At 42.9% G+C, this 23879-nt stretch overlaps 1 protein-coding gene across 2 annotated transcripts in view; it reads left to right on the top strand.

Moving 5' to 3' along the window:
* lrp1ab (low density lipoprotein receptor-related protein 1Ab) overlaps positions 1–23879 on the top strand; it is a 97769-nt gene that overhangs the window by 30282 nt on the left and 43608 nt on the right. For both annotated transcript variants that reach the window (XM_028582098.1, XM_028582099.1), the window contains exons 3-12: positions 2915–3052; positions 11901–12020; positions 12353–12481; positions 12745–13005; positions 20923–21085; positions 21482–21704; positions 22399–22588; positions 22696–22839; positions 23016–23252; positions 23443–23623. In XM_028582098.1, coding sequence (XP_028437899.1) covers positions 2915–3052; positions 11901–12020; positions 12353–12481; positions 12745–13005; positions 20923–21085; positions 21482–21704; positions 22399–22588; positions 22696–22839; positions 23016–23252; positions 23443–23623 — 1786 coding nt within the window. The remainder of the gene's footprint in view (positions 1–2914; positions 3053–11900; positions 12021–12352; positions 12482–12744; positions 13006–20922; positions 21086–21481; positions 21705–22398; positions 22589–22695; positions 22840–23015; positions 23253–23442; positions 23624–23879) is intronic.

Consider the following 23879-nt stretch of genomic DNA (forward strand, 5'->3'; position numbering starts at 1 on the left):
CCTCTTGGGAAGAAACCTTGGACAGACCCAGGCTCTTGGTAGGCGGTGTCTGACGGGGCCGGTTGGGGTGTGATGAACAGTGGCGATAATAGTCACATTAATAATGGAACAGTGACTGGATGTAGCGGGAAGCTGCAGGGTTCAGCAGGAAGCAGCATGACATTGCAGGGCACCGCTGAGCTCGGCAGGGAGTGCAGCAGGACCACGGAGACAGCTGGAACCAGGATTTTGGTGCCAATGTTCTCCAAGGAAATACGCTGGGGGAAAAAACATAAGGACTCCGGGGAGTAAACTCCCCAGAAGCTAGGATTAGTAACAAGCATTTCTGGGACGGGATACACACAAATAGTAATAGTAATAGTAATAGAAAGGGAGAGGAGAGAGCAGCTCAGTGTGTCAAAGGAAGGAAGGAAGTCCCCCGGCAGTCTAGAACTATAACAGCGTAACTAAGAGAGACAGGTCATAAGGAGAGGTAGCTTTTTCGGGCTTAGAACTCTCCCCCTGCCGGATCGGGCTTGGCTGGCCTGCCTCCCTCTACTATGTATTATTAATCTAACAATTATGAAGAGAAGCAGGTGGGCCAGTTAGGTGAACACTGCAACTCCTCACTCCCTAACTATAAGCTTTATCAAATAGAAGAGTTTTAAGTTCATTCTTGAAAGTTTCTGCCCCCCTCCCTGCCGGGAGCTGGTTCCATAGGAGAGGAGCCTGATAACTGAAGGCTCTGGCTCCCATTCTACTTTTAGAGACTCTAGGTACCACCAGTAACTCTGCATTCTGGTAGTGCAGTGCTCTAGTGGGACAATAGGGTATTAGGAGCTCTTCTAGATATAATATAATATTCTTCTATAATATTCAGACACTGAAGACTCTGTGTAGGTCACATTTTGAAGGAAGCATCTGAATCAGGTTTGCAGCTTGGGCTGCACAAATTCAGATATCATCCTCTCAAAGCCTCTCATAGTACCGTACATAACCCCGCAGAACTCTACAGATTGTTTCCTGTGAAGGCGGTGAACTTTATTTTCTCTGCTTCTAGTGTTTTTCTAAAATGGGTCAGCAGATGTTAGAGGGAGAGAACGGTAAAGCGAACTGGAGGAGGAAAAGGAGGAGGAGGAGAAGGAAGAAGAAAAACAGCCAAAGCAAACTGTTTGCTCTGCAGTGTGGGCTGAGTGGAGAGATAGAGAGAAGAGTGGGAGAGAATGAAGGGAAGAAACTGCATCTACTATATGTTCTAGTGTGACGCTGCTGGCAAAAAAATCTCTGCTTTTTCTGGACCAGAGGAGATCACGTTTTGTCCTTAGCCCTCCACCCACCTTTAGATTCATTGTAATTTTCTAATGTTCCTATCTGCCAAATGATCACATTTGCAGACCATATTTCATCGCTCTGCCATACTGTACACAGTAACTGCATGTGTGCACATATGTCATGTGCATAATATTTGGCTCTCTGGGAACATTCCATTTCTCATGTGCTAAAAAGTCATACTGTGACAGAACCCTTTATCTGTCAAAGGATCACTACGATTTTATATTTCAGTGTAGGATTTAACCTGTCGACTGTTGTCCCACCGTGGCAAAACTAAATTGACGCGTAAAAAATGAAGATACAAGGAGGATTTCTAAATTGACCTTTTTAATGCGAATTGATGATACTGTCCTCTTCACAACAGGAGAGAAATCAATTGAAAAATCTGAAGCCTACTGCAGTGAATACAGTAAAGGCAGCCAGTTAAATACATATTTGGTGATTTTCTTCATTTGGACATTTGCTAACTGTTAAGGAAGTTTTCTGCTTTTGGTCTTGACTGAGATCTTTCCAAGTGTGATTATATCAGTCCTTCCAGAAAAATGCGGAGTTTTTTTGTGATTGTTGCGGGCAAAAATCCTTGATTATGCGGCACGTTTTCTTAAAAAATGCGATGGAATATGCAGGATATTTATGCAATTTTATGCGATGAAAATGCGGGAACTTGCAAAAAATGCGTGAATTTGCAAAAAATGCGTGAATTTGCAAAAATTGCGGTTTGATGAAAAAGAGAAGAAAAAGTGATTCCCCCAACACCCTGCTTTTTTTAAACTTAATTTCCAAAAATAGTTTACAGATATTCAGTCATTGCAATAAGTAAACAAATAAGATACAAAAATATATACAAATAATATAATATTAAAGTAAAAATAAAAGTAATCGTCGAAACAGAGGGAAATAAGATACAAAAGAGACAGACTTTCAAAAATCTTTAATAATATAGACAGCAGGAGCACTTAAAGAAATTTGAGTAGACATCAGATATTAAGATAGGTTTCTTATTGGATACCAACTTAAGAGACTCAAAGTACATGTCAAATTCAACCTCTAACACCTGCTTTTCGATTATGTTCACGTCGCGTAATTACGTCACTTCATAACGTCACTTCATAACGTTCCCATGGCAACAGGGGAAAATGGCTGCTCTTGTGTGAAGTAAACACAAACATTTTTCAACTTTCTGCTAAGATATGTGACTTTTTTGCAACGAAAATGCGGGGATTATGAAATCATGGAAGCACCGCATATTTTGCACGGAAATCGGCAATTAATGCAGCGAAAGTGCGGCATATTTGAAAAAATGTGGCCCCCGCATGAATATGCAGACTTTGGCTGATTATGCATTGAATTATGCGATCGCATAATCACGTTATATCTACAGGCTAAAGGGTCGACAGCAAGGGGCCTCACCCATAGCCACAGTCCAACTATATACTGTAAAAACTGCCTGTGTAGATGCTGTTGTGAATAGTTTTTTTTTTTTTTTATGTTGAAATTAAACAGTTTCATTTTACCCCTCTACATAAGTTATTTGTTTGAGTTTGACTTTATATTTTGCTTTGTATTGCTATGTTTCCTTACATGTGTTTTGCTTGTTTTCCAGGCTCACACAACAGGGTTAACCAGTGTCCTGTAAATGAACACGGGTGCCTGGACCTGGATGTGTGTATCCATATGAGCAAAGTGTGTGATGGAGTCCCCGACTGCTCTGATGGCTGGGATGAGGGCCCTCACTGCAGAGGTAATAAACACACATCTGCTAACTCCAATTTTCTGCCAAACACACTCGGAGATAGTATCTTTTTCTCTATCTCCTCTGTCGCACAGAGACAAGAGTGTCAGCCTTTGTTGTGGGTCAAAAGTGACCAGCCGGCTTCTCCTCGCAAGCATCTCCTTGTCTTCGCATACAAAACTATAATCTCTATCCAATAATCTCCACTAATAGGCCCTTTAAAGAGCTGGCCTACTGTGGCTTGTGCAATTACAATGGGATTTCTCTTTCTGGGTGAAAAAAAGTCATTAATTTATCAATCAGCTCAGCTATGAGGCTGTTTCCCCAATCCCTGCGGGAATGATGAGCATTCAGCCCGGATGCAGCTGGAGAAGAATCCCATCAAATCCTCTACTATTAATTAGAGTCGATAGAAGAATGAGTGATGGAACATATTGGGTTCATACCGTCGGGCTTTGTTGCAGCAGACAAAGGAGCAAACACTGGCCGCCTACAGAGGATTGCTTCAGTACTCAGCAAGGCAGTCCTCCGATATAGCGGTCTGAAGCTCTGCCTGTTTATAGTTGCAATAACTCATGTTGGGATACATAGTTATAATTTCTGTTGTGCACACCTGTGTGTCTGTCTCTCCATTTTGATTGTTTTAGTAGTGATGCACTGCTATTCAGTATCAAGATCCCTTTCCTGGAATATGAAATCACTTGATCAAATATTTACTAGCAGGCCTCGGTGGACCAAAGTCCTGGGACATGGGCTGGTCTGCCAGGTTCTTAAATAATGTCTGTAATCTTGGATCACCTTATCTCTTCTGCTAATTTCAGACCAAAGCTGTAATTGGTTGTGGGCTTAATGTGTGTTTAAAAAAAAAAATTGATTTACCCTTTTTATCTTTGTTTATCTATCAGTTGCAGCTTTATGTGTTATAGTGTCTGTTTTTCTATTCTATTTGTATTATTTCTTTTGATGTAATATCTCTACATCTAATTCTCCTCTGTACATATTACGCCCATGCAATAGTGTTTTCTCATTGGACCACCCTGTATAGGTAAAGACTGAATGAATAGCTCTTCTACACAAAGTTGAGTTATTAGATTAAATAGTTGTGCATTAGTCAGAGCATTTAAGTGTGATATGGTTTGCCCGGAAGAGCAGGAGCAATGTTGGGCTGATGAAGTGGACAGTTGTATAGAGTGGGTGAGAGTGTTAGTATCCCACACACTGGTCATCACTGCGAGACAAGCCTTTACACAACACAGTGATGATGTCATCCAATCACAACATGCACTGCTTGTCCCTGAGGACACAAGTCCAGCTGTCCTCAGTAAAGCGTTGGTCACACACCTACACGTTCATGGGCTTGTAATGCATGCATATACTCAACACGTGCACACAAACATACATTCACAGTCACATTCTTGCAAATACACACCCATTACCCCCCACACACACACAAACACACCAGCAGTGTGTCCCGACGCTTTGGCATTGCTGTTTGTGAGCTCCCCTCTTTTCAGCGAAAGGCCTGGCCTTTCACAAGCATCCTAGTGTTTGCTTGTTCAAACTGCCAGGTTGTGCAAGTATATCTGGGCGCTGATGCCTGAAAGCAAACTTTGTCAGTCGGCGTGTTCAAGTAATTCTGCCAAAGTTGTTGACATGAGTGGTTAGAAATGGGAGTGTAGCAAGGTTAGGCAGGAGTTTTATCTCGCTCAAATACATTTTCGCAGCATTTTCATACTGTGTGGCAAGGTTTGGGATTCGTTGGCGTGGTTTGTGTATACAGTAAGAATGACTGCAAGGTAGTAACCAAGTGGACTCCTTGGTGCTGGGATGGATGATGAAGTTTATACAGGCAATATGGTTCCAAGATTCCGATACAGCACTTAATCTAACACTTGATTGAAACTTTATTTGTATTTTTGACTCTTTCAAAGTAAAGCAAACCAGAACATAAATCTATTCTTATGCTGTCTTTGGGAAAGAAATTTTTTTAAAGTCCTGAAAACCTTTTTTCTTACTATAAGAGAGAGAAAATAGGAATTACTGTTATATACTGTATGTCAGCTACTGCATGGAATTTAAATATCAGAACACTGGCTGGCAGTAGAGTAGCCCCAGTAAGCCTGATAACAATGTTACCCTTTAAAAAACATGTTTGATTGCAAAAGAAGGGTGTATACAGTCTCATATTTATAAAAGGGATTGGCCTTTGGTGCCTTGCTCAAGAGCATGTAAAAGGCACATGTTGAGAATGTTTTCTCAACTTGTTTAAGTTTGCTTGTCTAACTTTCTTTGCCATCCTTTGGTCAAAACACAAAGTATAGTTCCAGGCCTATATTTAAAAGGCCTTTAATAAAGAAAAAAGAAAAGAAAACTAAATCTAGCCTTTTCAGACCATTGCCAGTTATGTTGTTTTTTTCTTTCATATGGGTGAAAGTTGAGTCTTTTCATTGGTCTGTAGGCCTGCATTTGTCCTTTCTCTGTCATCTTGTGGGTGATGGGTCCTCTGTTGGGGGGCACGGCTGTTTAGACCTGCCTCCCTCAGAAGTGACTGATTGATAGGTAAGAGAAAATTAGAGCTTTTTCCTTTTTCTCACCATCTCAAAGGGCTCCCTGGTTATTGTGGTGGCCTGATGCTATTGTTTATGCATGCAGTAGGCTTTCATTGTCCTTCATGTCCTAGTAACTGTGGAATGAGAATCGGTCAAAGGCTACATGAGGCTGCCTGTAGTAAGACCACATTTTGATCTTTATTCATGAGTGGGTCTTGACCTAAATGAGTTTATTGGCTGCACTTAGAGTTGTCTCGCATGACAAGACCAGTTTTAGTGTCAGTCTTTGCTTGTCACTGTATTCAGAGACACTACAGTGTACAATACAACTGTATTTCTTGACTTATGATGGGCTGCAGATTGAAGAAAATCTGAGTCATGTTTTATTGTTGTTGCTTTTAAGGCAAGTGAAACTGTTGGTTTTAAACTGTTTTGTGCCACATTGTGTACTTTGTGTGTTTGAGTATTTGTGTAAGTTTAAGTGTCTGGGGCAGCATGCAGCCACTGTTTGAGACTACGATAGCCACTGTTTACTCATTACTCAAGCCACTGCCCTGCATGTGTTTGCATATGGTTACTTTGCCCTCTTTGACTCTGCAGCTCCACACAACTACCTATAAATACACTTTTATGCTCAAAATTGATGAGCCTATGCATACCCACATACCTGGATAAACAAATCATAATCTCATTTAAGTCTGAAATCTCGTTCTCAAGAGTTCTTTCTGTTCAGTAATGCAGCATTTACCACCAACCTATCTGTGTGATGGAATGCACTGATTAATCACAGAGTAGTTTTGCAGTATGAAATTGTCTTTGATAGTGCCTGATTGTGTTTAACTGAGCATGGTGATCTGCTAAATTTAAAAGAGATTGGTATTCTCAAAGTTTTAGCCAATAAGTTTGTCCAAATTCTTTATATTATTGTGTGCAATGCTAGAATGCAAACCATTCAGTTTTTAAGAAGTGGAAATCAGGTAATTTGATGGAACAGTGTAGGAAAGTGGTAGGCTCCTGTCAGCTGCAGGTAGAGGACAGGGGCATGTGTAGACTTGTTTCCAGACAGTGAGAGCACAAAGGTAGGAATGTCTTGGGAATTGCCTCTCTTTAAAATGTCACACACTGGAATAGGTTGTTTTATTATGGCCTCTGGATGTAGAAATGCAGGGAGGTTTTATTTATTTTAGATTTTTCGTAAGGAAAGGAATTTGTTTTCAAGCCAGTTGATGGATAGATGAGCAGATCCTTGTAAGGAGTTAGGTTTATGAACTCATTCAGTCGTTAAGAGTTTTGTTGTGTAACTACGGCCATGACCCCAACACCACCCGGTCCCTGTCTCACTGTACTTGCGTCAACCTGTTGCAGCTGGCCTGTCAGCCCCATGATTGGAATTTAAAGGAAAATGCCAACTTTCATAAATTTCTTTTTGTACTGGCCGTGGAAAATGTCCAAGATAAGTTCTTCTTCATGTCTCTGTCGCCTCTCCTAATGTTTTTTTTTCTCATTGTCTCTAATATTGTGTTCCTGTTCATGCTAATCACCCCTTTGACTTTTATTTGTGTGTTGGGAATTCCCTCAGTAATCTGCATATGATATTATGCACGTCTTTGAGGAGGTCACAACCTCAGTGGGATGCATCTGGAACTTGTGCTGTCATTGTCATACACGCCTCATATTTTCATCAGTGAGTTATTGACTCCTGTTCAATTGTGCCCACAGATGTGATATATCTTCTGATGAAACTCAGTCTGGTGAGCCTTTTGGCAAACAGCCTTATTTAGCCCCTTTCCCATTGGACAAAAAAACACTAACACCCACTAACATATGGCTTTTTTCTTCAGTGGGAAAGTTTACAATTGGCATTCATTCCGGAGACAAATGACTGCGGCAGTCACAGGTAGCTTATTTATTGTCTCCAGCTCTGATCGGTAGTGATGGAAACATGACACCTGGGTGGACCCGCTAATTTTCACCCCGACTAATCACCTCTGTCGGTCAAATTCCGTCCGTCGCCATGCATGCAGCACTCGAACATCGTTCATATTTGTTGGCGCAGAGTTTGAAAGAGAGACTAAATAAGTAACTGATATAACAAAAATAAGTAACATTTTCAACTGGCCTCCATGCTGCTTTCTAATGTTTGTGTTTACTAACCCTGTTTTCCGGTGCGTTTGTGACATTGAATGTGACACATCAGAAAAAAACCCCAGAAAGGATACTTGTCTATTGGCAATGAGAAAAGAGTCATTCGCCTATTTTTTTTGCAGGTTTCTTGCTCTTTAAAAAACTTGCATATATGCGCTACTATTGGTGGAAAAAGGCTATTATACTCTTGCTCCCGGCTTCCCTTTTTAAAGAGCTATAAATGAGTGAAATTGAGGGTTGCCATCCATGCAGTAACAGGATCAATGGCTTTGGCATGCTTGTTTAGGACTGAAGGCCTCCAGTGTGTCACTGTGTGATTTGTTTGCTTCGTTCATTAACCCGTTTATTAACCCCTGGTCAAACGCCTGACACACTGCTGTTGCCTGTTTGCTTAGAGTTGGAACTTTCTAACTCATTTGCACCTCTGTTTGCCCTGCCTTCCTCTTCTCCCCGCTGTCTCTCTGTTCCTCTCCTAATTCTGTTGTTCATTCTTTTTCTGTTTTCTTTTCTTATCATTACATTTTCTGTCCTTTTGTCCCTTCCTCTGCTCTTCCTGCTACCGTACAACAGCAAATGCTCTCTGAGTTTAAAACAAGCAAAAGGATTTGCAGATTCACATTCCAGAAATGTTTTCCCCCAGACTCTTTTAAAGGAAAATACATTATTTTTTTTTAAGAATAAGCTAAAAAATGAATCAAGTAGACCCTAAACATGATTTTTGGATATATTTTTGGAGCTCGTGAAAGATGGCCGACAAGTATTATCAATATTAACATTTATCATTTCTTCATAGAATTCTATCGTAACAATACATATTTTTACTTTATAGTTCTCACGTCTAAAGAAATGATAATTCAGATTTAACCAAAATCTGTCAAAGTAATTGTTATTTTGTGGAATTATAATTATAATATAACAGATCTTTTGATCTTTTGTTCTCATAAAACATTAGAAATGGATGGATGTGAGTTGGCTGTGTGAATACTTTGTATTATCACAGGTTGATATTGAGTTAATGTTGATGATAATACTAATTTTGTCTATATCTATAATATAAGAATATATAAGAAAATGGAAGAAAATGACCCCGACCAGAGGTGTATTTTAAGCACTCTAGTTGCCTGTGGTCTCTCACAGGCTTGGTAAATGGATTTGTTATGGGCCACAGTGTTTGCTGGGGGACTCTTCCTTTTAGCAGGGCCACAACAAAAGAGTCATTGTGGCCCATAGTGCCACAGGCTTTATATAGTAAGGGCCTTTCACTGTTCCAATCTCCGCTCTTCACAGCCATACCGTCATACAGCCATAGCTCCTGTAAGCATAGTGTGTCCATGACCATTCACAGATTTTTGTTGGACATCGAGATACATTTCTTTGTGCTAGTGTAAGCCTCTTTTATTTACAGTTTGTTATATTGGGGTTTACATTCTATAAAAGATTACATGGGAATGTTTCTCAACAGGTACACACAAGTATTGAGTGAAGTTTAGTTTATATCCACGACATTCCACATCCGGGATTGCTCCAATGCTGCAGGAAATTCCGCCGGATGCATGTATTTTTGCCGATGTTGGTTTCCTTCCGCTTTCTTTGTGTTGGAATTTTAAACTTTGGTCGATTTATGAGAACTATGGTTAACTGCTCCTCAGATCTCTGCAGGGTAAATTGATACAGCTAGCTAGACTTTCTGTCCAATTTGAGTTTTCTCTCGCACGACTAAAACAACTTTTGAAGTACACATTCCACCAAAACAAGGCTAATTTGCAGTGGCTCCGTGCGGCGCCTAGTGCCGCCCATGACAATTGTGATTGGTTTAAAGAAATGCCAATAAACCAGAGCAGGTTTTTCTCCCATGGATGGTCTGGCAAAGCTAGACTTAGGCTACGTTCAGACTGCAGGCAAAAGTGGCCCAAATCAGATTTATTTATTTTTTGGGGTCAAGTGACCAGGTCAGACTTCTTCAGAAGTAGTGTGAACACTCAGATTTAGCCCACATCAGATTCAGGCCACTTCCATATGTGGTCCTGAATCAGACCCAGATCTTACTTATTTATTTATTTTTTCTTCAATGCGGCCACAACAACCAAGGCGGATTTGATACGACTTTTACCTCAACCCTTACTGCGCCCTCTCTCTCCGTGGGGAGGGGTGGGGCCTCCTGCTCCCGGTGCGGCTGTCGTCCGTGGCGGACTGTCCTCAGTACGCCCTAACCGTGTTGCGTCGCCAAGGCGTGGATCGGCTCACGTAAAAGGCATCAGGGATCTGCGGCGATGTCGGCAACCCACCCGACTCGTCTTGAAACACGGACCGAGGAGTCTTAACGCGCGCGCGAGTCAGAGGGTCGCCCCGTGGCGCAATGAAAGTGAGGGCCGGCGCGCACGTCAGGCGCACCACCGGCCCGTCGCACCGTCAGGGAGGTGAAAATAGGCTCGTTCGAGATGAGCCAGATCTGCGCAGAATCGATCACCGGCGATCGCTGCCCAATGCATGCCGGTTAGATTCTTGTCCGACTTGATCCCGACTTGCTCTGACGTCATGCACACGTGGGCAACGATAATCTCACGAGACCAAGGCGGCCGCAGTTCTGAGACGCAGGTAGCGCAGCTGCTTGTCACCAACTGCAAGAGCTAGGCGGACGCAGTTGGACCCAGGGCATGCTGGGAAACGCCGGCCTCTCAGCTGATCGAACAGCCGATTGGTTCAGAATCGACTCAACATGATGAGGTTTTATATAAACTTTTTATTGATTTTTAATCGGAGGGATTTCAACTGCTATTTGTCTGATTCAAAGCCTTATTCTGTACAGAACACCTGTTGTGAGGCTGATAGTTATGTTTAGAACACAGAGAGACTAAATCTCTTCAGATTAGGGATCATCTACAGTCTGTTGTTAATTAAAATCAGCTACAGATCGCATGTAGAGCATGCTGACAGCTACTCTGTCATAATAAAATCAACTGGAGACTGTGTACAAGCTGATATATGGGTCTGATAACATTTTTTAAATCGGAATCGGACCACAGTGTTTATGTCACTTCCTGTTCAGCCTGAAGGCTGCTGGAATCAGCTGGAAAACTGTCCGACTTGAGAGCGAACTTTTGTCACCGCCCCCCGCTGTTGCCGCCTGCTCTCGTCCGCTTTACAGGCGAGGCGCAGTTCATCTCGAACGAGCCTAATGCTTCCTCCATAACCTCTCTAACTTTAGTGCAACAGCGTTCTGCGTCTGATGTCATTGTTATTGTTCTTTTGCGCATGCGGGTCAGTTCTAAACCGCAAACAGTTCGCACTGGAATCTGATATAGGCCACATTTACGATGTAGGACTGCAGCATGAGATTATGTGCTTGTCATATTTCATGTCCGTTTAAATCTTATCCAATCATAATCGTCATGGGTGGCGATAGGCTCTGCATGGAGCCGCTGCAAAATAGTTGTGTGAGAGTCTAGCTAGCTGTATCAATTTACCGTGCAGAGATCTGAGGAGCAGTTAACCATATTCCTTATAAATCCACCGGAGTTTACAAAAATAAAAATAAAAAAATAAAGCGGAAGGAAACGGAAATTGGCCAAAATTCACGCATCCGGCAGAATATCCTGCGGCACCAGAGCAATCCCAGAAGTGGAACGTCAAGGATATAGACTATGTAATATCAGATGTGTACTACTATCACTACCCTCCGCCCATTCATCTCCTAGCCTAGAAACACATCTACATGCAAATGTACACCCTATAGCTAGCATGATGAAGGGATGGGTGGATGCTCCGCTTTCATTTCCTGCCAATAGGATCTGTCCTTGAGTTCCCTCTGGGGGCAGGATTAAAGAGGCCCCCTAACATATGCACATTCAAATCACCTTGTCTGCACAGATGAATACACATGCATGCATGTGTGCAACCCCCACTCTATCTCTCTCTCACACACACACACGCACGCACGCACGCACGCACGCACACACACACACACAATCCTATTTGATCTCCCAGTGGAGATGTGATAGGATATGACAGTATGGTTCTGTGAAGATTGCACTGGGATTAAGATTAAGATTAGAAAGATGATCTGCACAAAAAACCAGATCAGGGAGGCAATTGTTTAACCCCTCTTCCCTGTTAGTCTATACAGTGTTTCTTATTTTATGTGTCTCTGTTTTGCTCTGCTTCAGAACAAGCACCAGGTTGTGCCTCCCATGGGTGCCAGTTTCACTGTGCTGTGACTCATGATGGGCCTCTGTGCTACTGTAGCAACGGCTATGAAGTCGCTGCAGATGGAAAGACATGTAAAGGTGAGTGGGCGATTTGGCAGATTTTTATTCTAGCTTGGCCAAAGAAAAAATCATAAAATCCTCTGATCACTCTAACTTTCTGTTTGCTGACTGGAATTTACATGGGGCAGCATGTAGAGAAGATTGGATTTTTTTTTTTTTTTTTTATCAAACAAGGTAGAAGATAAATTCATCTTCCAGGGTTTGTTAGAAACCTTTGCTTTTTGTTGACTAGTGCTACAACATTTTGTATCCAAGTATACCCAATGCAGTACATTGTGAATAAGTGCTGTACAATCTATATATTTCATCACTGACTGTGTCTGTTAATGCATTGTGTTATTCTCCTGCAGATTTCAATGAGTGCAATGTGTACGGGACGTGCAGTCAGACATGCACAAACACCGAGGGCTCATACACCTGCAGCTGTGTGGAGGGCTACCTGCTGCAGCCTGACAACCGCTCCTGCAAAGCCAAAAATGGTGAGAACACAAAAAGTTCAACAAAAAAGAAGGATGCAGTTCATTAAAATAAATAAAAAGATTTGAGTTGATTTGTTTCTCTGTTGAAAAGGTCTGCAGCTGTATTATATCAGATAATCACATAGATGGTGTGGCACCCCTTTTTGTTTTACAAGCTTGTTTACTGGAGAGAGATGTATTGACCTTTTGACTCCTCTCCATCTTCTTCTCATATCGCTTCCCCCTTATGCCCCCCCCTCTCGTCCTCTGATCACCCTCCCCAGAGCCGGTGGATCGTCTGCCTATGCTGTTGATTGCTAACCTCCATGACATCCGCTGCACCTCCTTGAGCGGCTCCACTTCCCGGCTGCCCTCCATCCCCACCAAGCAGACCATGGCTATGGACTTCATTTATTCCCAGGAGACCGTCTGCTGGATAGATGTGGGTGACACTCCCGCTGCCACCCAGTTGAAGTGCGCCAGAATCCCTGACCTCAAGACTGTCACTAACATCCGCACCATCAACATCTCCCTCAGTCTGCACCGTGAGTAGTAGTTTCATTGACAGAATTGACTTTGACTGTAACAGAAAGCTTTTGTATTTAGAAATAGGATTTTCTGCTGACACAGAAAAATGTTGTCTGGTACTTTTGAGGGCATCACAGTTTAACTGTAGACTGCCAGTGAATGAGAAATGAATTACTCGCATAAGAGCACGCAAGCAACGCTTAGGTAATCAGTTAGTTGTCATCTCACCCCGTGTGAAATTTCCATACTTTGCCTCAGGAATCAAATGGTCAACTTTGCATCTGCTAGCTCAGACAAATGTAAGATGTGAAGCAGTACAGCCTCATCTCCGAAAGCTGCTCATACCAGCATAAAAGTGCCAAGTAGAAATGCTGAGTCCAGCTTTAATTTTCAAAAGGTTTGTCTGTGAAGAACAGGGGGCCCCTGACACACCACTAAATCATCCCATAGAGGCAATATGTGTGTAGCTTGCTTACAGTGATATGATACATATAAGGCTGGCAGCATATCTTCAGGCATTAATTTACACATTTTGTGACATGCAAACTTTAACCCACTGTGTAGCTTGATTAATGTACTGACTGTGCATGGCTAATCAGAAGCCTGGAAAAGTATTTTCCCCCTGCTCTTGTTTTATGCAGTTGAATGTAATCGGTTGTATCATCATATTGACATTTGGTATTAAGTTTTCCCATAGAAGTCCTCTCTGCCTTCATAAGTCCTCCCAATTACTGTACATTTTGGTGTGTGTGTGTGTGTGTGTGTGTGTGTGTGTGTGTGTGTGTGTGTGTGTGTGTGTGTGTGTGTGTGTGTGTGTGTGTGTGTGTGTGTGTGTGTGTGTGTGTGTGTGTGTGAGATACCACAACTGTTAAACAGTGGCAAGTTAAATGTCTGTCCTCTGGAGGTAGTGTCCTGAGGCATTGTCTTAACTAACATACTCTCATCTCTTGAACAACACCCAGCCACAGACATACAAAGTATGTGAACACTTCCCTCTGAGAGACTTGCAAATATAATGCTGACATGACTTATCTCTGAATACAAGCCTGACAAAGTTTGTTTTTTCTGTTTGGCTGACAGACCTGTTACACTCTAAGAATGCGGGCACAAATGTAGACAAAACATAAAAGCGAGGGTGTGGGTTTGTGCGTGTGTGAATGCGTTTCTGCGTGTGGCAAGCGTTCCCTTGAGAAGAAAACAAGTGGAGAAAAGCTGGGTGTACACCCTGAAAACCTGTGACCACTTTAAATGAAGCTTGCAATGCTTTCACGGCTGACAGCTGGGGCAGACCCAAGGCTCAGAGGCTCAGTGAACCCCAACCTCCTAAAATGTTTTTTTTTCCAGTTGATTCACTGCACTCTCATGAGTCTCCCATATCTCGCCCTTATTGTGTTGACTTGCCACTGTGACTTTTTATCCTGCGCTCTGTTAAGTGGTCTGAGAGGTAAATGGGGGCGAGGGGTGGAAGTGTAGAGGGGACCCTGAAGATTGAAGCAAAGGAGACAAGGGAATGATAAAATGAGGGAGAGAGAAGGTAGTGATTTGCTGTACCTCGGAGTGTGTGGGTGTGGTGTTTTGATGTTTAATGTACTGGTTGATCCATGCAGAAATATAGCCAACTGCCGTCAAGTCCCAGCATGCTGCATCTTTCTCGTGTGTGTGTGTGTGTGTGTGTGTGTGTGTGTGTGTGTGTGTGTGTGTGTGTGTGTGTGTGTGTGTGTGTGTGTGTGTGTGTGTGTGTGTGTGTGTGTGTGTGTGTGTGTGTGTGTGTGTGTGTGTGTGTGTGTGTGTGTGTGTGTGTGTGTGTGTGTGTGTGTGTGTGTGTGTGTGTGTGTGTGTGTGATCATGCAGATGGTATTTATGTTCCACCGTTGGGTTATGTCAGCCTGAACAGCCCCTACATTCCTCCGGCCGATGTCACTTTAACACGCTCATAGCTGTGGCACACACAGACAACCCAAATACCTTTGACTCAAGCACCCATTACTTTTTGATTTTGAGATTTGACCGTTTGGCTGCCACTGTACACATACTGTAGATCTGTCTATGTGCTGCCCCACTTGTGTACAACTTTAGAATTGCTTGCATTGTACCCTTGCACATCAAAGTCAACCTGTAAATAAGAGGAAGCATCTAAAATTAAACTTAGATGGCTTATTGTTTTATATTTATTTATTGTATCTAACTTAATAAGCTAGTAAAACCAACATTTAAGTTTGATCTTATCTAATGTTCTGCAGTTTGAAATAAGACAATCAGGTGATTGACTTTCTATCAAATTTAGGAAATTGCTCTGCAGTGGTCACACAATAAGAAGAGCAAAGTGAGTTGTGTCTGAGACATATTATCTGTGGATCTGGCTCTTTGCTGTGATGTACAATACGGGTTTGCCCCAGGAAATTGTTGAGCAGTGGCGGTAATCCACCCAGATCTTGTTGCATCTCATCTTGTGACTCTAAACAATAGCCCCACTCATTAAATGTATGTCCTTTGCTGTGTGGAAATGTGTTAGTGGAGGCAGTCTTAATTTCAGGTAAGGTGGCCCACCTCTACTATAACACACTGTGGAAAACCCTGACAGTGTCATGTCAGTTGGTGGGTTTTGGCTGTCCTCAGTCCCTCTGGGAGCAAACAGACAAACAGACAAGAGGCTCTCATTGCACTTTGGCTGACTCCACATTTTAATGTTGCATCAGTCTGGGCTTTCAGCTGCGATAAGAGAGCAAAAACTCCTTCGTTAATTTTGTGGATCAGTCAAAAGGCCATTTGATGCAAATACAGCATGGTTTCCCTTGTGATCGTTCGCTTTAAAATGTTAGCTAAGCTTGGCCTGTGTGTCCTTCTTTGAACCATTTGCCTTTTTTTTTTTCTTGAAGGGGAACTTGCTCTTTCAAAACAAATTCTGATCATATAAATGGTGCTAGCATATGCTCTTTGTCAGCTCTATTCAGTATTTTAGAACGAGCAGGGCTCAGGTGCACTCCTAAAAGTACAGTATGTTGGGCAGACCTCTGGCTGTAGAAGGATATAGATGAAGGCAGGGGGAGGATACAGGGTTTACACAAACATGGTGATTTATAGCTTCTGGGAGCCTGAGAGAACAGGGTAGATAAGTAGACGAGGGTTCCAGATGTGGCCTGCTCTGTCTGCATGTGTGAGTCTCTGACTGGGAAGATAAAAGGAGAGCAGAGCCTACCCGTTCCATCCTCTCCACTCTCTGACCGGAACTCCACAGCAGGGACCAGCCCTTCTCCCCATGTCCCTCTACCCATCGTTCAGGCTTCCTTCCTCCTTCTTCCTAGCCTTTGTTCTTGAAGTCTTTTTTCCAGAATAATTCGGTGCACAGATGGTCTTGTTATGTGTCAAGATCTGATTTAAAATGTAAAGTTTCATGGGGAAAAATCATCTAAGGCATCCTGTCTCATTGCAAAAAAATCTGATTGCCATGATAGTTATTTTACTAGATGTTAATGTGCATCTAGTTTAAACAAAGGTTTCTGATGTACTACATTATTCTCTCAGCTGTCACCTGCATCCATCCAAAGAGCACATGTCTATGACCTCATTTTTACCCATAATTTCTTCTCCTAATCTTTTGTCATGGGTGCAATCATGTCACATTACCCCTGTCATCAGGTATTCCTATCCAGCCTATAACCTCTCTTTTTCACTTGCAGGCAGGGATTTGCCATTGCATAACTGTTAGGAATTATAGCCTCTTAACTGGAGGTCATATGTCAGATCCTTATGGAAAATCATAATCGCTTAACTCCAAAACTGTGCTCTTGAGAGGTCAAAGAGGTTTTTTACACAGATTAATAGGATACTCTTGGTATGGGGAGGATTATGGAAGCAGCATGATGATGATTCTTTTCTGCTTTGCACTAAAATGTCAAAAAAAAGAATACTTCCATTGGCATGCAAATAGGGAAATAAAATTCAAGTACAAATTTTGTGGTGCTATTTCTGAGCCTAGGCTCTTGTGTGTGACTAGTTTGAAAAACTAAATAGGCAGTGTCCCTGTATGTAAATACCTTTGCTATTTGGGCAGAAAGCATGTTTGTTGTTGCCAGCAAGACCCCCTCAGTTTGTGAAACCTTTCCTCAGAGTAGTGTTAGCTGGTGGGTGTTAAGGGCAGGAAGTGAAATGGGGTTGTGAGGGCAGGGTGGTTGGATGAGGAGAAAGCAGGGGTTCATTCAGTTTCCCAGCAAACTTTCCACTTACCAGAAGCTGAATGGTTAAGAACGTCAACAGACTGTCTGGCTTTCTGGATAAGGGGTCCACTAGTTGTAGGCTGTTACACAACGCAATAGTCACTGTGTTGCACAACTGGCTCCTTTACACTGTATATGATTCTAATCAATGCCTTGTGCAGCCACGCTTGCAGCTGGATTTCTTTAAAGGAGTATGGTTTTAGAGCTGATAACAATGGGAGTATTGCTATCCCTCTCAACTTCATGACAAACCTTCCCTCCTTGTTTATGAAACCTCTTGGACTGGCTTTTACTCCCTTTTTGTTCTTTTTTGACTATATATTTTTTACAAGCTCATGTATTTACAGTTACTCCCCTTTTTAGATGTGAAATGGCAACAACCTTTGCTGACTGTCAAAGTATTTCCAGCTTGGAGGTGTACCAGAACTTTTAATGTTCTGACATGTAGATTTATTTCACCATCAGTATCTAACGGTCTTTGTTTCCCAACCACAACCTTATTCTTCACGGTTTCCCATTCTCTCCTCAGTTCTGTTTATATTGTAGCACCAGGCATACTGTAAGTCCCATGTGGGGCAGGTCTTTTGAAGCTCTGTGTATGTATGCTAGGTGGGGTGGAGGGTTCTACATTAGGCCCAGATGTGTGTATGCTCTGTTGTGGAGCTTACTTTGGCTCTGTCTTTGAGCAGCATGGTTGTCATTGTTGGGAGGATTGGGGGAGAGGGGAGGGGCGATGCAGATGTGTCGGGGGAGGGGGCGATGCAGATGTTTTCTTTATGAATGGTCAAAGCCTTGGGACTAGCGGACTGGAGGGTCACTGTCAATGGTGTTAGACCCCACTCATGTACCCAAACATCAAAGTTGTCCCTTGGATTAACTGGAGAGACACGTGTGGTCACTTTGATACTGTATGTGCAAGTAGTGAGCCTGTGTGATGTGTATGTGCTTATACAGTGTTCTGCTTGGAAAGGAAGTGAGGTGGCAGCTGTTAAAACACAAGTCTGTATGTACAGACCCACAGCTGGGGCTCCCTGTGGTTTGGGATTTCTGCACCCAGTTCATAAGACAGAGGTTCTCAGAGAGTGAGAAATGTTTCCAGTGCTAACTTAACAATTCAACCCCCCCAATGCTGGGGGTATATCTAAAGTCAAGGTTTCTGTCTGCAAAGCTTCCTCTTTCTTGGTTGGCTTAGTAAGCAATGGGGTTACAGAATGTCAAGTTCCATTGTCAGAGTTGTTGCAACCGTATTTTGGGTCACTTTGACCGATCTTTAAGTTCATTCCCTAAAATGCCAGAGCTTCATGTGTCCTGTTTCTGTGCTGCCATGTCAAAAAACTTTTGCATGTTTGTTTTTACATTTCCTGCCCAACATGTACAGATGGGTGGCAAAATAAAATAAAAAATGAGTGGAAAACAGAATGCAGATGCCACCAGTGGTCACTGAAAGTTTTGATGCCTATAATAATGATGTGAATCACAAGAAGTAGTAGTAGTAACTCCTGTAGATTCTGTATTCTATCAACCTGTAGATAGATAGACACGTGGAGTTCATGCCAAGGAGTATTTGACCTCCAGCTTACAGCGGGGTCTCTGAGCATGACTGTCCGAGCGACCAGCTAGCGGCCAGGTCAATTCGACATACATTTTCGCAAGACTGCCTATATTCAAAATCTAAACAGTTCATTTCTCACCTAAAACGTTGTCAGAAGTGAATTTAGTGATGAATAAGATAGCGAAAATTGTTAAGGATGTCCCGTTGTTTGTCTGTCTGTACTGGAAACCCGTCCCTTGTTGACTTAGATCCCTATGCTGAAAAGGGAACAGTGAAAAGACCCTGCCCTGAAGCAAGAGCTGAAAGAGTTACAAGAACTGTGACCAGAGGAACTTAAAAATCCCCAAATTGGAACACGAGAGAAAAAAAGGGTTCTAGGCATTTTATGTTCTAGGAACTGCAGAAAGCGGCTATTGATAATGGCATTAAGTACTTCCTTATTTTGTGAATTACGCTGTTCACAAGTGGTATCTGTTATAGCCGGGACACACTTAGCCGATTATCGGCCGTCGACAGTCTGGCGAGGTCAGTGACGCGATTCTGTTCGGTGTGTCCCGTGCCGTCGTCAGCCTGAGGGGCTGTCGGCGTTCATTTTGGCCGACCTGACATGTTCAGTCGGCGGCAGGGCAGTCGGGACTCACCCGGAAATGGGGAGCGGAATGAGCGTGACTAGAGTCTCTCAAAATGGTTCGTCCAATCAGCTGCCAGTTTTCATTTCCTGGGCACAGATTTGCGCCGCCTGCTGTTGTTGGTGTGTTCTGTCGGTCGGCCGTCGGCTATATGTGTAAGCAGCTTTACAGGGTCTGTGCTTGACCATTCTGTTACCTTTTAGCCTAGTTCTTCCTCTCAAAACACAGGTGTGGTTCCTGAGTTCCTCAAAAGGTTCTTGTTCTAGCTCAATGCTGACTCCCCCCTCACTCACTTGCTCGCTTTGTATAAAACGGTGGTTAGCATATTTTCTAGACATATTTATGCTTGAGCTCTCTACAGCAAGGACTAACAAAGCCAAATCATCAACTATCAGCCTATGGGAAAGCACAGCAGCACAAATATCAGACCTAATGACCTCCAGCGTCACAAGAACTAGAGGAGAGTGGTTAGGCACGGTGGGATTTCTGTTTGTTATTCCTTGAGACCGCAGAGGGTGAGGGATGGGATATGGTTTGTGTGTAATTTGTGGTTTTCTGTTTTGTACACCATTTGACACTAACTGTCATACATTGTGGAATTTATTCTGTATGTCTGAATGATATAAATGGTGCTAATAAAAAATTGATCACAAAAAAGGTTATTGTTCACCTGGGAAAGATCCTGCAGTGGAAACGCTTTATTAGGAGATCAGGTTCTGTGGTCTTTTAAGTCGCTAGCATATTTTTCTAGCCAATTGAATTGAAATGTCTTTAATGTCCCCAAGGGGCAATTTGGTTCACAACAAGTAGCCAACACATACACATTTGCACAAACACACATAAAAACATGAAATAATAAATAAATAAAAACATAAATACACATGTACACTATACTTAAAAAAATGAGAAAAAAATGGGCTGTGACATGGGCAGGGATGGCAGATGACCTACAGTTTGTTGAGATACCCAACAGCTGATGGTACAAATGATCTCAGGTAGACCTGGCACGTTTTCGGGAGGTATACCTCCTTCCTGATGGTAGGAGGCAAAACTCAGAGTGTAGTGGGTGAGTGATGTGAGTGATGTTAGCCATTGTTGTCTAAGTTGTTGTCTAAGTTTCCACCGCAGTCTAAAAACTTGTGAAGATTAGGTAAATTACAGGCACCATGACAGGATGAGGGCTGCTGGTGGTCGCTGGGGTAAACACACTCTGCAGCCTGCAGTTCATTGTGCCCACCCGCTTTAAAAATAAAAACAAAAAACTTGAAAAAAAATCCCAACAAAATTGGTGCTGTATGTGTTTGATTGTCAGCGACGGTCATCTCTGCAGGAAGATGACAGAAAGCTTATTAATTCAGCGCCATTATTTTTGTTTTTTAAGAGTGCGGGCATTTTTGAGGAGAGGGTCATGGCATCATAAAGTGAGAGGTTTTAAAATGCGGCTGGTGTATGACTGTACTCCCATGAGGCTTTGTTTTCTTTTCTTTTTAAATGGTTCTGTCCTATTCTCTCTCATATTCTCTCATCTGCATCCCTCAGATGTGGAGCAGATGGCTATCGACTGGCTGACCGGAAACTTCTACTTTGTGGATGACGTGGATGACCGGGTGTTTGTCTGCGACACTAACGGCCAAACTTGCGTGACCCTGCTGGACCAAGAGCTGTACAACCCTAAAGGCATCGCCTTGGACCCGGCCATGGGGTCTGTACTTCCCTTCACTCTTCTTGACCTAACAAGTACTCTCAGTTCAGTTTTAGCAACACTTGAGAGGAAAATGTTGTCTTATGATCAGATGACGTGCTGACCAAGCAGACGGTCAAAAAATCAAAGCACTTTCTCCAGATGGAAACCTACACAGATCCTGTGCGCTACATAAACACTTGCATGTTGGCTTTTTCAGGTTCCTCATACTGACAAGCTGGTATCTGATGCAGTTCTCTTTTCTTAAGTTTCACTGCTCTATTTTTATTCTCCTGAAAATCATTTGTAATTTATTATAGTTATTAATACAGATGGGTCTTGTTTATACAATTCCCTTTTCTGTCACCTTACCATTACTGAACCTCCGTTATTTATGCTTCTTTTCTTCTGCTACAGCAAAGTGTTCTTCACAGACTATGGGTCTACGCCGAGGGTGGAGCGCTGTGATATGGATGGTCAGAACCGCACTAAGCTGGTGGACAGCAAGATCGTCTTCCCCCATGGTATCACACTGGACCTGGTCAACCGGTTGGTGTACTGGGCTGACGCGTACCTGGACTACATCGAAGTGGTCGACTACGAGGGAAAGAACCGACACACCATCATCCAGGGCCTGCTGGTGAGGTTTGAAAGATGGTTGGATGGGTGTGCACAAAAAAAAAATACCAACAACACCCTAACATACACAGAGATGCAGTCAAGAATATATATTTCTGATTGTTTAGCCTTCTTTTTAACGGTCAAACCAAGCAGCAATTGCCCAGAGTTCCTACTGACTTTTCAGTCTTCCCTTTCGATAACACAAACATCTGTTTTCCAAATCTGTATCATCATTGATTTAATATCATCATCCTTAGAGGCAGTACTGTTTTCCAGTTATCTCCTGTTTATCAAGGCAAAGAGAGCCTGTCTCTCTTGGGGATACATCCTTTTTATTTCCTTGATTGATATTACTTAAAGAGTGTGTGATTTTCCTGGCTAGTGCCTCTCTAAACATATTAGTCTGGCCCTAGTGAAGCTAGGCTCAAACTTAAAGTAGAGTAATGAAATCAGGACAGCAGTGATGATGGTGGCGTGTGTGTGAGAGAGATGGGGGAGGTAAAATGATCCCAACCTATACATCTTTCTGACAGTAGAGGAGAGCTGCACAGAATAGACCCTTATGAAAGTAAGACCTCTTTCTTTTTAATAGCAGATTGGAAGTGGAGCCATTGTGCTGCCCTGTGCCAAGTTTAGTCATGCGCCATGAGCGTCAGCATTCTCAGAAGCACACTGTTTTTATTATGCTGCTTTATTGTTTCACTGTATTTCAGATTGAGCACCTGTACGGACTGACTGTATTTGAGAATTACCTGTATGCCACCAACTCAGACGAAGGCAACCTCAACCCCAAGACCAGTGTGATCCGAGTGAACCGCTTCAACAGCTCCGACTTCCAGGTGGTGACTCGGGTAGACCGGGGAGCCGCACTGCACGTGTACCACCAGAGGCGCCAACCTCAAGGTACTCATTTAAGAAGGCACTAAGCTTGACCGCTAACTGATCCATGTCCATTAATAACAGTTGCCATTGCATGACTGCTGTTTTCGTGCCCCTTCATCCTGGCTTAGTGCGCAGCCATGCATGTGCCCTGGATCAGTTTGGGAAGGCTGGAGGTTGCTCTGACATCTGTCTGCTGAGCAACAGCCACAAGACCCGGACGTGCCGCTGTCGCTCTGGTTTCAGCCTTGGCAGCGATGGAAAGTCCTGCAAGAGTGAGTATTAAGACTGAAGGAAACATTTACTTTGACAAAATGAGAACCTTCCCATTAGTTTCAGCAGTGATGATTGATGATGGCATTGAGGTAATGGTGGTTAAACAATTGCTGGCAGAAGTGATGACCGTTATTCACTGAGAATGTTTTATTTTCTTCTTCATCTTCCTCTGCAGAACCAGACCATGAACTGTTCTTGGTGTACGGTAAGGGTCGTCCTGGAATCATCCGGGGCATGGACATGAACGCTAAGGTGCCTGATGAGTACATGATTCCCATTGAGAACCTAATGAACCCCCGAGCTCTGGATTTCCACGCCGCTAGTGAATTCATCTACTTTGCTGATGCCACCAGCTACATTATTGGCCGACAGAAAATAGATGGCACAGAGAGAGACACCATACTAAAGGAAGGTAAGAATAAAATGACAGCTTTGCACAGGATTGTAGGAACTATTTCTACTCTTAACACCAAATCCTGGAATTTAGGGAGGATAATAATTCAGGTTATTCTGATCCTTTTTCACTTTATTCTCTTGATATTCATCCTGAATTGGCAAGCTAATAGGTTCTTTTTCACATCGGCTTATTTTGCTTATCTCAGGTATTCACACAGTTGAGGGGATAGCAGTAGACTGGATGGGAGGTAATCTCTACTGGACAGATGATGGGCCTAAGAAGACTATCAGCGTTGCCAGGCTGGAGAAGGCTTCTCAGACCCGCAAGACTCTCATTGAGGGCAAGATGAGCCACCCTCGTGCAATTGTTGTGGACCCCCAGCATGGGTGAGGCACTGGAGGGGAGGGTATTGTTATATTAATAGTTATTCCTTCCCCATAAAGTTGTTAATCCAGTTGTAATGTTTGGGTGAAACAGCATTCATCCTGGATGTTAGTGTTAGTACTTCTAGTGTAGTGGGAGAGGATGGTCCTAGGATGTGTTGCTATGAATCATGTGGACTGCCTGCACTGTAAATGTTTGTTAAACTTATTGGTTACATTGGTGTGTTTGTGTTCGTGGGAGCTGGTGAGTTTATAAGGG

Source organism: Perca flavescens, chromosome 7, assembly GCF_004354835.1.
Source record: "Perca flavescens isolate YP-PL-M2 chromosome 7, PFLA_1.0, whole genome shotgun sequence".
NCBI lineage: Eukaryota > Metazoa > Chordata > Actinopteri > Perciformes > Percidae > Perca > Perca flavescens.